At 45.2% G+C, this 15,880-nt stretch overlaps 1 protein-coding gene across 2 annotated transcripts in view; it reads left to right on the top strand.

The window, feature by feature from the left end:
* Nucleotides 1–15,880, top strand: part of LOC120913603 (sodium- and chloride-dependent neutral and basic amino acid transporter B(0+)-like) — a 53,829-nt gene that overhangs the window by 24,826 nt on the left and 13,123 nt on the right. For both annotated transcript variants that reach the window (XM_040323673.1, XM_040323674.1), the window contains exons 7-9: nucleotides 1,466–1,606; nucleotides 3,122–3,350; nucleotides 14,834–14,959. In XM_040323673.1, the coding sequence (XP_040179607.1) occupies nucleotides 1,466–1,606; nucleotides 3,122–3,350; nucleotides 14,834–14,959 (496 nt within the window). The remainder of the gene's footprint in view (nucleotides 1–1,465; nucleotides 1,607–3,121; nucleotides 3,351–14,833; nucleotides 14,960–15,880) is intronic.

Here is a 15,880-nt window from a genome sequence, read left to right as displayed (position 1 = left end):
ATAGTATCACTGTGCCCTGTACTATGTCGTAAAAAAAAATATTTTAACACTGCAAAATCCATCTCTGTCACATAGGCCCCGTACACACGACCGGATCTATCCGCTGGGATTGATCCGCGGATCAGTTCCAGCAGACAGATCCGGTCGTATGTAGGCCCGAGCGGACATTTTCCAGCGGATAAAAATCCAGCCGACGGATTTCCAGCGGATAAAAATTTCTTAGCATGCTAAGAAATCTATCCGCTGAAATCCAGTCCCTCGGACTTATCCGGTCGTCTGTACAGACTCACCGGATAAGTCCGCCCGATCCCCATCCCTCGCATGCTTCGAAGTGATTCGACGCATGCGTGGAAGTATTTACCTTCCAGGGTCGCGCACGTCGCCGCGGCGACGGCGCGGCACGTCACCGCGGATGTTTTCCCGCGGGGATTTTGATCTGATGGTGTGTACAAGCCATCAGATCAAAATCCGGAGGAGGAATGTCTGCTGGAAACGGTCCGGCAGACCGTTTCCAGCGGATATCCTCTCGTCTGTACGAGGCCTAAGAGCAAAGGTTTCACTGGTAAACACAGAGAAGTTCATTTTAGCATATTGGTTTTTCTTTGTAAATTCCTTTTGAGAACTGAAAATAGCCAAAAAGGCTTTTATTACATCACTTTTTGTCACCATAGTATTTTCCCATTAGTATTAATTTGAAAGTAGTGATTGCCATGATGAGATAGTATTTATTGTCGAGATGAGCTTGGGAGTGTTGGATGCACTTCCAAACCCACGCAGCTGTGATCTGTGAGGCCCGTGTACACACCATCAGACCAAAATCCCAGCGGACAGAGAATGCGGTGACGTATACGACACCGACGTTCTCTGACACGGAAGTACAATGCTTCCACGCATGCGTCAAATCAATTCGACGCCTGCGCGGGATTTCGGGCCGCTGGTTATACGTCATAACCAGCGGACATGTCCGATGAGTCATACTAACCATCAGACAGCTTTCCAGCGGACAAGTTTCTTAGCATGCTAAGAAACTTTTGTCCGCTGGAAACCTGTCCGCTCGGCCGGAAAACTGTCCGCTAGGCCCTACACACGGTCAGACATGTCCGCGGAAACTAGTCCGCGGACCAGTTTCAGCAGACATGTTCGGTCGTGTGTACGAGGCCTAATGGGCCAATCATTTGCACCAAGGCCTACCCCACCCTGCAGCTATAGGTATGCAAGGGGTGTGTTTAAAATGTTTGAAGAACCCTAGTTTTTAGTTATGCTGTGGAAATAGGAACCCCATAACAAAGGTATGGTTGGGTTTTCTCAAATTTGACTGAAAGAATGGAAATTCACTGTAAAGTTTTTTTTTAGTTTTGTGATGGTTTTTGTTTCAATATTAAAATATTTCCTGCCGTGCTTTGTGGTCTGATGCAGAATAAAATTATAGTAATAAAAGAGTGAAGCTGTAGTAATTGTTTTTCAGGTGGTATATTTCACAGCCTTGTTTCCATACGTAGTCCTCATCATACTTCTTATTAGAGGAGTCACACTGGAGGGAGCAATGGATGGCATTGAATACTTTATTGGACAACAATCTGATATTTCAAAGCTTTCCAATGGAGAAGTAAGTGTTTTGACTGTCTTTCGAGACCCCTAAATGTGTTCAATCTAATGTCCCTTCTGTATTTATGCACAACCTATGGTCAATTTTCAAAGGAAGTCAATTAAACTACCAGTATGTTTTTTGCATTGTGGGAGGAAACCAGAGAACACAGAAGACACCCATGAAATTTAGGACAAAATGTAAATGTATATAAACATTAATAACACATACTGTATTTTTCGGCGTATAAGATGACTTTTTAACACAAGAAATTCTTCTTAAAAGTCGGGGGTCATCTTATACGCCGGTACCTAACATGCAGACTTGCAGGCAGACAGCAGGCCGTCCATTTTTCAAAAGCCGCACCTCTTCCTCATGCTGTTCCGTGAAAAACCCAGCAGAGCCTCTGTTCAGTGTTCCGCCTATCACGGATGCCCTCTCGTCCTCGCTCTCAGACGAGAGGGTATCCGTGATAGGCGGAACACTGAACACAGTGTCTGCTGGGAAGCCGAGTGTTCCACCTATCACAGAACAGCACGAGTGCTTGCTGTGGGGGCACCTGGCAGAAGGGAAGGGCCAGGACCCCCTGGCCTGGGACTGGAGAATTGGAGGATCGGGGCTGTTCTGTGCAAAACCACTGCACAGAGCAGGTAAGTATAACACGTTTGTGTTTTTTTTTTAAATAAAAAACAAAACTTTAATATCACTTTAACACTAACCATGGAAAGATAATATTGTTTTCAATAATAAACACTTTTCATTAAATAAATGATGCTCCAGTTGCTGTTTATCTGTCATACTGATGCTTTTGCTTCTATACTTTCTGAGTTGTTGACCTGGAAAAGTATAAGCCCTGGTTTACACTGGAGCGTTTTGACATGCAATTTGACATATCAAATCGTTGGCAATCGCCGTCAGTAGCCCCGCCCGAATCGGTGCGCCGCCGCATCTGCGGCGCTGCACCGATTTCAAAAATACGTTTCTGTACTACTTTTTGCGATTTCGGGCTGCGATTTACATTGACATCTGTGCAGAAACCTGCACAAAATTCTCTGAAATCGCGGCCTAAATTGGGACTGACATGCAGGAGTGAAATTGTGCAAGTTCAGATGAACTTCATTCTCGCAGCCCAGTGTGACCCTGGGCAAGATATTTTTCTTTCTTTCGGTGCATGCTTGTTTTGGGTCTACAACTCTGTAATATAAAAGTTAGGCATAGTCATGCAATTAGCACTTTCAGAAAAAGGTCAGCAGCTGCAACTCTATATTTTTCTCACGATATGTATATAAAATACTAAAGTTTATCTTTAAATCACTCTGATTGCTAGCGGTAGAGTTGGCAGAAGCACATAAACTTCAGCATGGCAAGAAAGGTGTAAGGATAGCACTGACATCACTGACCAAATAACACTGATCTCGCCCACTCTATGAAAAAGAAAAGTTTTGAGACACTTTGAATGATTTTGATAATTATCCTTTGAAATCAATACTGTTAGTTGCTGTTTAAGTGCTTTAAAAGTTTACTTTTCTTTTCTAGGTGTGGAGAGATGCCGCTACCCAACTATTTTATTCTCTTAGTACAGCTTGGGGAGGATTGATTGCTCTTTCATCCTATAACAAATTCCAAAACAACTGTTACTGGGACTCCATAGTGGTTTCCGTTATAAACTGCCTGACCAGCATCCTTGCAGGATTTGCCATCTTCTCCATCCTTGGTCACATGGCCCTAGTGTCAGGCAAGAAGGTTCCTGATGTTGTGGATGAAGGTAATTCACATTTATATTAATTCCTAAAATTGTGGGCCAGATCCAGAGAGAGAGTACGCCGGCGTATCTACTGATACGCCGGCGTACTTTCAAATTTCCCACGTCATATCTTTAGTTTGAATCCTCAAACCAAGATACGACGGCATCTGGGTTCGATCCGACAGGCGTACGGCTTTGTACGCCTTCGGATCGTAGATGGAATACTTCAGCCTCCGCTGGGTGGAGTTTGCGTCGTTTTCCGCGTCGGGTATGCAAATTAGCTTTTTTCGATGATCCACGAATGTACGCGCGGCCGTCGCATTCTCTTACATCGTCTCTAGTCGGCTTTTTCAGGCGTATAGTTAAAGCTGGTATTTTGCGGCGTATAGATAGACTTGCCATGTTAAGTATGGCCGTCTTAACATTGCGTAAGTCGTCCGTGAATCGGGATGGACGTAAGTCACGTCTAAGTTTAAAAAATGATGTCGTTGCGACGTCATTTCGCGCAATCCACGGAGGGAAATTTTGAAATGGACACATTCTGATCATAACTTCTGTCCCATGTGGTGATTGTTGCATTTCTTTATTTGGTTGCTCATATGCCTCGTACACATGATTGGATTTTCCGACGGGAATTGTGCGATGGCAGGGTTTTGTCGGATAATCAGACCGTTTGTTTGCTCCATCGGACAATTGTAGTCGGAATTTCCAACAACAACTTACGGCGCAAAATCTTCCTGGATTCGACTTAAAGCCAGGTAAGATACGGCGGCGTAGCGTAACTCTGATACGCTGCGCCTATCCATTTCTATGTGGATCTGGCCCTGTGTTTTTATCAGCAGTAAATGGATTTTCGTGCAGCTGTCGCATCATTTTTTGGACTGGTATTTTTATAGCAAACTGGTATTATTTAAAACAAAAAACAAACATACACATCTTCTCAGTAATGTTTTGCCTGCAGTTCTTCCTTAAAGTGGAGTTTCCATCCCAAATTGTTTTTTCATTATTGTGCTCATTAGACCTAAAAAAAAATATATATATATATATATTTTTTTTTTTTTAACCTATCTGGAAATGCCTGTTGCTATGCGGTCCCACAAAATCTGCCTTTTCTACCTAGGATTCTGACATCATCTCCCTCTAATGCTCCTGGGAAATGTGTGTCATCATTTCCCAGGATGCAGTGCGCTACCCAATTATCACTCCCCATCCAAGACTTCCAGGAAGTAAGTGCTTGTGGGCTACACAATTCCCACAAGCAAAATGACAATGGTGTGGACATAGTTTTATAAACAATCTTTTTTGAATAACTATGCGGAGCGGCGGCGGATTGTAAAATAGTAAGTGACCGGATTTATATTATAAAAACTCATGATGAAAGGACATACATTTAAAAAATGCTAATTGTGGTTGGAACCCTGCTTTAATCACTTCAGCTATCAAACCCCTCATAGCCCAGAATATTTTTCTCTCGTATTAAGCGTTAAAAAGTCAGCAGGTTTGCCAGTGGTTTTAACCCTTTTTTGGCTGCTAGCGGGGGTTAAAAGCGCCGCACTAGCAGCCGAAAAGCGTCGCAAAAATTAAGGTAAAGCGATGCTTTACCACCGAAGGGGCAGCGCCCCAGTGTGAAAGTAGCCTAAATCATGTTACAACCAAAAACGTAAATGTATTTTATTGGGATAGACCAACACAAAGTGGCACATAAAGTGTGAAATGGAAGGAAAATGAAAAATTATTTTTAAGATCTTTTTACAAATAAATATGTGAAAAGTGTGGCGTGCATTTGTATTCAGCCTCCCTGAGTTAATACTTTGTAGAACTACCTTTCACTGCAATTACAGTTGCAAGTCTTCTTGTGGGTATCTCCACCAGCTTTACACATCAATAGAGTGAAATATTTGTCCATATTTTAAGTTCAAGTTCTGTTTGATTCGATGGAGAGCGTCTGTGAGCAGCAGTTTTCAAGTTTTGCCACAGATTCTCAATTGGATTTACATTGCCTTGAAAAAGTATTCATACCCCTCCACATTTTCCACATTTTGTCATGTTACAACCAAAAATATTATTGTATTTTGTTGGGACTTTATGTGATAGACTAACACAAACTGGCGCTTAATTGCAAAGTGAAAGGCAAATGATAAATGGTTTTCCAATTGTTTACAAATAAATATATGAAAAGTGTGGCATGCATTTGTATTCGTCCCCTTTACTTAGCTAAAATCTAGTGGGACAAATTGCCTTCAGAAGTCACCTAATTAGTAAAAAGAGCCCACCTGTTTGTAATTTAATCTCAGTATAAATACAGCTGTTCTGTGAAGCCCTCAGAGGTTTTTCAGAGAAGCATCATGAAGGCCTAGGAACACACCAGACAGGCCTGGGATAAAGTTTGGAGACGTTTAAAGCAGGGCTAGGTTATAAAAAATATCCCAAACTTTGAACATCTCACGGAGCACTGTTCAATCCTTTATAACAAAATGGAAAGAGTATGACACAACTTTAAACCTACCAAGACATGGCTGTCCACCTAAACTGACAGGCCGGGCAAGGAGTGTATTAATCAGAGAAGCAGCCAAGAGGCCCATGGTAACTCTGAAGGAGCTGCAGAGATCCACAGCTCAGGTGGGAAAATCTGTCCACAGGACAACTATTAGTCGTACACTCCACAAATCTGGCCTTTATATAAGAGTGGCAAGAATAAAGCCATTGTTTAAAGAAAGCCATAAGAAGTCCCATTTGCAGCTTGCGAGAATCTATGTGGGGGACACAGCAAACATGTGGAAAAGGGTGCTCTGGTCAGTTGAGACAAAAATTTAACTTTTTGACCTAAAAGCAGATTGCTATGTGTGGCGGAAAACTAACACTGCACATCACCCTGAACAGATCATCCCCACTGTGAAACATGATGGTGGCAGCATCATGTTGTGGGGATGCTTTTCTTCAGCAGGGACAGGGAAGCTGTTCAGAGTTGATGGGAAGATGTTAGAGTCTGTAAAATACTTGATTGTGATGTGCAGTGTTCATTTTCCAACACATATAGCGTTTTGCTTTTAGGTCAAAAAGGTACATTTTGGGCCAAATTCTCAAAAGAGATACGCAGACTTAACTGCTGTTCAGCCTGCGTATCTCTGTGCCTAACTTTGGAAACGATTCTCAAAAGGCTTTTTCCAAAGTTAGGCAGAAAATCCGGCATGTGTAAGACACTTACACGGTCAGATTTTAGGATGCAGTACCGCATCCGCCACTGGGGGCATTTCTCATTGAAATCCAGCTTTGCGTATGCAAATGAGGACTTAAGTAGATTTTCAAAGCATTTCAGCACTTTGATTTCTGCCTAAGTTCCGAATTTGCCGGCGCAAAATTAGGGCTGGGTTTACAATGTGGAAAGTTAGCCAAACCTTGTAAAGGCCCATTTCAGCGACGGCATTTGGTATGCATTCCTGAGGGAGAACTCCACGGCAATTTTTAAATTCAAAACCGGCATGGGTTCCCCCCCAGGAGCATACCAGGCCCTTAGGTCTGGTATGGGTTGTAAGGAGACCCCCCCACGCCGAAAAATTGACGTAGGGGGTCCCCCTACAATCCATACCAGACCCGTATCCAAAGCACGCTACCCGGCCGGCCAGGAATGGGAGTGGGGACGAGCGAGCGTCCCCCCCCCTCCTGAGCCGTGCCAGGCCGCATGCCCTCAACATGGGGGGGTTGGGTGCTCTGGGGCAGGGGGGCGCACTGCGTGCCCCCCCACCCCAGAGCACCCTGTCCCCATGTTGATGAGGACAGGACCTCTTCCCGACAACCCTTGCCATTGGTTGTCGGGGTCTACGGGCGGAGGCTTATCGGAATCTGGGAGTCCCCTCAAATAAGGGGGCCCCCAGATACCGGCCCCCCACCCTAAGTGAATGGATATGGGGTACATCGTACCCCTATCCATTCACCTGGAGGCAAAAAGTAAAATGTAGTAAACACACAACACAAGGCTTTTTAAAATATTTTATTATTCTGCTCCGGATGCCCCCCCTGTCTTCGTTATTAGCTCTATTTCCAGGGGGGGCTTCTTCTTCCGCTCTCCGGGGGTCTTCTTCCACTCTCCGGGGGTCTTCCGCTCTCCGGGGGGGCTTCTCCGCTCTCCGGGGGGGCTTCTCCGGACTCCGGGGGGCTTCTTCCATCTTCTCCCCTCTTCCGCTCTTGACTCGGCGAACCCCGGTTCTTCTGCAGCTCTCCGGTGCCTTCTTCTTCAGCGCTGGCTGCCTGCTATGTTTGTGTGTTAGCTCGATTTCAAACAGGCAGCCGGCGCGGTCTTCTGTGGCGTCAGGGTCTTCTGGTCTTCTGTTCTTCCGATGTTGCCTCGTCGCCTGTTGTCGCTGTAATGATGGAAGCGCGCCTTGCATCCCATTTATATAGGCATCACCGTCCCATCATGCTCCGGTAGGTACCCACGTGGTGGGTGCCTACCCACGTGCACCCACCACGTGGGTACCTACCGGAGCATGATGGGACGGCGATGCCTATATAAATGGGATGCAAGGCGCGCTTCCATCATTACAGCGACAACAGGCGACGAGGCAACATCGGAAGAACAGAAGACCAGAAGACCCTGACGCCACAGAAGACCGCGCCGGCTGCCTGTTTGAAATCGAGCTAACACACAAACATAGCAGGCAGCCAGCGCTGAAGAAGAAGGCACCGGAGAGCTGCAGAAGAACCGGGGTTCGCCGAGTCAAGAGCGGAAGAGGGGAGAAGATGGAAGAAGCCCCCCGGAGTCCGGAGAAGCCCCCCCGGAGAGCGGAGAAGCCCCCCCGGAGAGCGGAAGACCCCCGGAGAGTGGAAGAAGAAGCCCCCCCTGGAAATAGAGCTAATAACGAAGACAGGGGGGGCATCCGGAGCAGAATAATAAAATATTTTAAAAAGCCTTGTGTTGTGTGTTTACTACATTTTACTTTTTGCCTCCAGGTGAATGGATAGGGGTACGATGTACCCCATATCCATTCACTTAGGGTGGGGGGCCGGTATCTGGGGGCCCCCTTATTTGAGGGGACTCCCAGATTCCGATAAGCCTCCGCCCGCAGACCCCGACAACCAATGGCAAGGGTTGTCGGGAAGAGGTCCTGTCCTCATCAACATGGGGACAGGGTGCTCTGGGGTGGGGGGGCCCGCAGTGCGCCCCCCTGCCCCAGAGCACCCAACCCCCCCATGTTGAGGGCATGCGGCCTGGCACGGCTCAGGAGGGGGGGGGACGCTCGCTCGTCCCCACTCCCATTCCTGGCCGGCCGGGTAGCGTGCTTTGGATACGGGTCTGGTATGGATTGTAGGGGGACCCCCTACGTCAATTTTTCGGCGTGGGGGGGTCTCCTTACAACCCATACCAGACCTAAGGGCCTGGTATGCTCCTGGGGGGGGAACCCATGCCGGTTTTTTCTTTGAAAATTGGCATGGAGTTCTCCCTCTCAGGAATGCATGCTGAGCGACGCTGTCATTTTTTTTTATAATTATTTGTTTTCCCGGCGCGTCTTTTTTTTTCACCCGTCGCAACTTTAGTGTCCCGTCGAAATTCTCAAAGCCGACCGGCGTTAATTACGTTCGCGCGCTGCACGTCGGGAAAATGACGTCACACGCATGCGCAGTACGGCCGGCGCGGGAGCGCGCCTCATTTAAATTTTAAACGCCCCCAGGAGAGGAGGACCGCCTTACGACGGCGGCACTTAAGTTACACTGCGTGTAATTTCTACCTAAGTGCTTTGACGATCAGGTACTTAAGTCAGTGTAACTTAACTGCTGAAATTTAAGTTACGCACAGTTTTTGAGAATTTGGCCCTTTGTTCTCATCTAACCAGAGCATGTGTGAAAATACTGAAGCGCTGCTATGTGTATAAAAACGGATGAGGTGAAACATAGAGCAGCTGCACCATTCAAAATGATCTCAAGCATTAAGGTATAAAAATTTTAAACAATTGAGCGCTTGCTCTGTGTATAATATGCATAAAGTGACATGTGCATAATTCAATGAAAAAATATATCAATAGATAATGAAAATTTCAATCATAAAATCTATAAAGAAAAAAAATATGTACGAAATATATATATAAAAATCCAAAAATACAGTCAATATATTTAAAAGTGGGCCCTGGACGATTTAATTCTGTTACGAAACACGTAGGGCGGAGCAACGCACTGAAGTCACCTTGTGTTACTGCTCATACAACCCAGACGGACGGGTTTATCTGATTATGCACCGGCCGGCACATCAGATTTAAGGCTTATCTATTGATGCAACATTGTCTGATTTCAACGGAGAGATCTGATCAGTGGTGAAGGAAGCTTGTGATGCTTTGGAAAGAGGCTGTGTTATATTACATGCTATCCCTGATCCTCTGTAATGGGGGGATCATGGATTTCTGGTAAGCAGTGATTCTATCTAAAATGGTGGTGGATCGCACTGGCTTTGTTCATCAGCGTTTAAAGAGTCTCCATTCATGGATGGGCTTTATTAGATTTTGCATGGGTGGATAGTTATTAATTCATCCAATGTATCTGGACCTTTATTTGTGTTTAGACATTGTATGAACTCATTATATATTGATTACAGTTTTTTCACACATTTTTCAGCACATAATACATTTTATGGGTGCGCTTTGCTAATTTCATATGTTTTCAATTTGTTTCAACATTTCATATATTTTGATTATTTATGACAAATTTTTTGTATGATCTACAATCTTAGCGCAGTTCTATATATTTTTTATTTATACTTTGTTCAATGAATTAGGCCCCTTGCACACTGGGGCGTTTTTCATGCGGTACAGTGCTAAAAATAGCGCTGCTATACTGCATGAAAAATCATGCCCTGTAGTGTTCAATGTGAAAGCCCGAAGGCTTTCACATTGAAGCAGTGCGCTAGCAGGAGCGCACCAAAAGTCCTGCTAGCCGCATCTTTACCGCGTTATAGGAGTGGTGTGTTCACCGCTCCTATACCGCGCCTTCCCATTGAAATCAATGGGAAAGCACGGTAATACCGCGGTATTAACCCTTTTTCGGCCGCTAGCGGGGGTTAAAACCTCACCGCTAGCGCCCGAATATCGCGGTAAATACGACGGTATAGCCGCGCTACAAATAGCGCGGCTATACCGTCACCGCGGCTGCACGCCTCAGTGTGAAAGCAGCCTTAGTGTTATACAGGAGAATCACTGCTTCCAGTTCATGTACTTATGTTTTCATAGGTTTGTTACATTTCTTAGCACAGTTTCTTTTCCCCTTTTCCATATTTAAAAGTGCTCCCCACAAAGGGCCAGATTCTCAAAGAAGTTACGCCGGCGTATCTCGAGATGCGCAGCGTAAGTGTATATATGCGCCGGCGTATCTATGCGCCGTACCCACAGAACCAGATAAGCCTGAAAATAGGCTTCTTCCGACCGACGTAACTTTTCTACGCCGGTGTAGCGTGGGTGCATATTTACGCTGGGCGCATCTGGCGCTCCTATTGATTTTGTATTCAAATATGCAAATGAGGGAGATATGCCGATTCAGAAACGTACGTTTGGCCGGCGCAGGCTACGCATGGTGCGCGTAAGCTGTACATCCGGCATAAAGTTACCCCTCATAAAGCAGGGGTAACTTTGCACCAGACGTGTGCAGGTCAGCTGGAGAGCAGCTTCAGCAGCACCGTTACGGACGAGCTGAGCAACCACACTTGCAGGACAACACATCCGTATGCCAACATGCCAGGGGCAGGCATGGTCATAGCACTACTAGTGTGTGCCCAGGCGCGTAGGAGGAGGGCACAGGAGAGGATATACCGAACACGCATGAACGTCTTTGGCATGGGGGATTCGGAGGTGTATCGTATCTTCAGATTCAACACTGATGCCATCCTGGAATTAGCCACAACCCTGCATGATGACATCACCAGCCAGACACACCGCTCACATGCAGTGCAGCCACTGGTCAAGGTACTGGCAACACTGCATTTCCTCGCCAGTGGATCTTTTCAGCGTACAAGTGGAGTTGTGGCTGGGATGTCACAAACCAGTATAAGCAGATGTGTGCACCAGGTTGTCCCTGCAATCCTCAGATGCATGTCCCACCACATCATCAGACCCACCCAGGAGCACCTGCGGCAGAAGGCAATGGCGGATTTTGTCAGAATTGCAGGATTCCCACGCACCGTGGGGGCCATTGATTGCACCCATGTGGCACTATGGCCCCCCCGTGCCACAGAGCACATATACCGCAATCGGAAGCACTGGCATTCCATCAACGTACAGGTGATAGTCGATGCCCAAGGCCTCATATGGCATGTCCGTGCCAAACACCCAGGGACCAGCCACGACAGCTACAAGTACCGTCAAAGCAACATCCCAACGGAATTCGAACAGAACATGTACGGGGACAGCTGGCTGGTTGGTGAGTGACATGGGAGTCAGGCATGACTGTCCGACCCCATGATGCAGACATCACGAGGGGCACATGCACGACTAACATTCTCCTGTCTTTTCCCTTCCAGGTGACTCTGCATATGCACTTGGGTCCCATCTCATGACCCCATTCCGGGATCCCCAAACCAGAGGAGAGATAAACTACAATGCTGCACACATATGACCCGTGCAGTGGTGGAACGCACATTTGGCATCCTGAAGTCCCGTTTCCGATGCCTGGATAAGTTCGGGGGGACCCTGTTGTATTCCCCAAACTTTGTGTGCCAGATCATCGGTGCATGTTGCATGCTGCACAACTTTGCCGAGAGAAAGGGCCTGGAGATTGACATATGTGATGACCTGACCCCCGAACCAGACATTCCCCCCCTGCCCGAGGCTACCCCGTCTGCTGATGGAAGAGCAGTCAGGAGATGGAACGCATCTTTGCACGTTAAAGGATGAATACTTTTTCAAGGCACTGTATATTTACAAGGGTTTCTTTTTTTTTTAGTCCACGGTGGTGCAAAAACCTAAACGGAGAAAACCTGTAAGTGAACAAAAACGTGCATGTGCAAACACACACTAAAAATTGCACCTAAGGGGTAGGACCTCTAACTTGATCCCCTGGGGCACAAGGCTCCTGACAGGGACTAAGGTTTCCATGGTCTGCCTAGCCAGAAGGCCTGGCAGACCCCATTCTTCTAGGTCAGCCGAAGCTGACCATCGAATGCTTAGTCAAGGGGCTCTCCTGAAGAGAGACCCCCCCAGGGGCAGGGGATAAAGGAACCTGAGGGCTACACACCCTGCCCCTAGATGTCAGGGCAAGCCAGAGGAATTACACCCTTCATCTGTGAGAAAAACACACACTAAAATGAAAGTAGTGACTAACAGTGGGAGAAAAATAAATGAAAACAATAAAAGTGGTCGTGGAAGACCAAAATTTGCCCCTGGACGTGGCCAAAAGGCGCAGTGCAAAAGCAAAGCATAATTTGGTGCTGTGACCATGTGTTCTGTTCACCCAAGTGTTACTAAGAGTACCCCTAGGGCGACCACTACGAGGAGTCACAGACACCGCAAACCTTCTGTCTTCCCAGCCCGTGGCCAGACAAGGTTATATATACGAGGGGTGTTCAAGTCAAACAGGACTTTTAATTTTACAGGATTAAAAATGGATGCTAGTGTGGCAGTACTACACGCAGTAGTAAGTGGCAAGTGTGTCCTATTACTGATAGGTGGCGCACATATCTCTGGCCAGTCCAGAGACCATTAATCAAGATGACAGACAACAGTGTGTGATAAAGTTTCTTGTGAACAAAGGTGTAAAACTCACAGATATCTAGAGAAGACTTCAAGAACCGTTTGGTGATGAGATGCTCAGCCGCAATAAGACATTTGAATGTTTTAAACATTTCAAAGATGTCCATACGTCCGTCAGTGACGATCCCATCCATGGTGGATCCCAGACCTCAGCAGTCATTCCTGGGTCCATTCAGCACGTGGAACGCCTGATGCTGGAAAATCAATGCAATATAACTGTGAAAAAAATGAATCTTTCTGTGGACGTGGCCAAAAGGCACAGTGCAAAAGCAAAGCATAATTTGGTGCTGTGACCATGTGTTCTGTTCATCCAAGTGTTACTAAGAGCACCCCTAGGGCGACCACTACGAGGAGTCACAGACACCGCAAACCTTCTGCCTTCCCAGCCCATGGCCAGAGAAGGTTATATATACGAGGGGTGTTCAAGTCAAACAGGACTTTTCATTTTACAGGATTAAAAATGGATGCTACTGTGGCAGTACTACACGCAGTAGTAAGTGGCAAGTGTGTCCTATTACTGATAGGTGGCGCACATATCTCTGGCCAGTCCAGAGACCATTAATCAAGATGACAGACAACAGTGTGTGATAAAGTTTCTTGTGAACAAAGGTGTAAAACTCACAGATATCTAGAGAAGACTTCAAGAACAGTTTGGTGATGAGATGCTCAGCCGCAATAAGACATTTGAATGTTTTAAACATTTCAAAGATGTCCATATGTCCATCAGTGACGATCCCACCCACGGTGGATCCCAGACCACAGCAGTCATTCCTGGGATCATTCAGCACGTGGAACGCCTGATCCTGGAAAATCAATGCAATATAACAGTGAAAAAAATGAATCTTTCTGTGGAAACAGTGAATTTTTATACATGTGTAAAACATATAAAAGTAGTGACAGTTGTTACATCACAGTGGTAAGTTTAAAACAATAATTCATAAACATTAGCATTATTGAAAACTTGTGTTCTGAATAATGTGCACACGCGTCTGATCACTAAGGGTGTCCTGTTTCTTCAGGACAACGCACAAGCTCATACTGCTCACCACACATTACAGCAATTTGGCTGTAGGGTATTTACACATCCACTTACAGCCCAGACCTCGCTCCGAGTGTTTTCCAACTGTTTGGACTCTTAAAAGAGTTCCTCAGAGGTCAGCTTTTTAGCACTGATGATGAAGTGAAGCAGACAGTCATAGGATAGTTCAGGTGTATGGAAAAATCTATCTATGCCACAGCTTTCCAGGCATTGGTTAAACACTGGGATATGTGTATAAATGTAGCAGGGGAGTATGTTGAAAAATAAATGCAGTTTCCACTCCTCCTTTTATTATATAAACTCAAAAGTCCCAGTTTTATTTAAACGCCTCTCATATATAGTTTGCATATATAATGTATGGTTTGTACTCTATACTTTAAAAAAACAAATCAGCAATGCCAGGTAACATATTTCTGTCCTTACGGGTCACCACCTATGAGTACATGGCCAAAATTTACTTCTGGCAGTTTATATCAAAAGACAGTCTTGTTTTCATCCTGGCTCCACTACCTTGTAAGGGACTGATCTGTGGCCAGTTAGTCTAAAAGGTCTAAACTCGCTTGTACGTTCCTTCCAGGTCAGTAAGTCAGAAGGAAGTGAAACGAGAATCAAGATGAAAGCCCCAGTCACCAAGCAGTAACTGCCATATTTACATTTTTAACAGGTTCACTTTAAAACCTAACGTGCACAATAATATTTTTATTGAATAAAAAAAATATCACCTAATATCTATCATCCTACAGGATTCGGACTTGCATTCATTGCTTACCCTGATGCATTGGCCAGGCTTCCAGTATCTCCCCTCTGGTCTATTTTGTTCTTCTGTATGCTCCTGGCATTGGGGCTTGACTCTCAGTTTGCACTAATTGGTGAGTTACATAAATATTCTATGCTCCTTTCATGTTAATACATTGATTTCCCTTATTTCTATAGTAAAATAGCCTGATCAATATGTATGTAGCAATGACCTTTGAAGGAGCTGTTGAGTTTTGTTGGGATCTTCTAGACATGTGGATTCGTTTTCGTCCGAATGCATTTTCGCCCGAATTTCGGATATTTTTGTTATTGTTTTAACAAACGAAAACGAATGCGCAGAATCCGAAATCCGAAAGATCCGACATAAAAAAAAAGCTTTATTTTGGTTTTCGTTGCTACAACAGTTTGATATAGATAGGAGATTCAACATGACGCTGACAATAGCAAACTCTGTCTATCGAATCTTTGTTCGAATGTGCCTAACCTTAACTCTATTAGTCCAGGATTATTCTACATAAAGAGGAAAGATTCAACATTATAGAGACAGTGTTGGAGTAGGCCATTCGACATGAACGAAGATTCGTCGAAGCAGCGAATAACATACAAACGTTGAATCTGTCATTGAAGGCTTATGGTGCCTGTCGAAAGTTCTAAGAAGATTCGACAAGCAGCTAAACTGTACGACGCCGCAATCCCAGCTTTAACAGTTGTCACTGGAACTCTTATGCTCTTCTGACAGTTGTGATGTTTTGAATTCACCTTCTTTGAGTGATTCTTTCAGATGACAACACAAAAGCAACACATGCCTAACAGATATTTGAATCCTTCCATAATCTAAGGTTGCATTTTAAAAACAGTTGCATATGCATGATTACACTTAAAGTTTCCTTGCAATACTACATTTGAGAACGTGTAGGGGTGAAATTATTAATGAATAAAAGTGGAATTTTTCTATAACCTTTTTGGTGGTAACAACATATACTATACTTAATATTGGTGTATTGTTTGGATATGGTCATGTATGTTTAATCAAT

This window comes from Rana temporaria, chromosome 9 (genome assembly GCF_905171775.1).
Source record: "Rana temporaria chromosome 9, aRanTem1.1, whole genome shotgun sequence".
Classification (NCBI taxonomy): Eukaryota; Metazoa; Chordata; class Amphibia; order Anura; family Ranidae; genus Rana; species Rana temporaria.
This window is presented reverse-complemented; position numbering and strand designations above follow the sequence as displayed.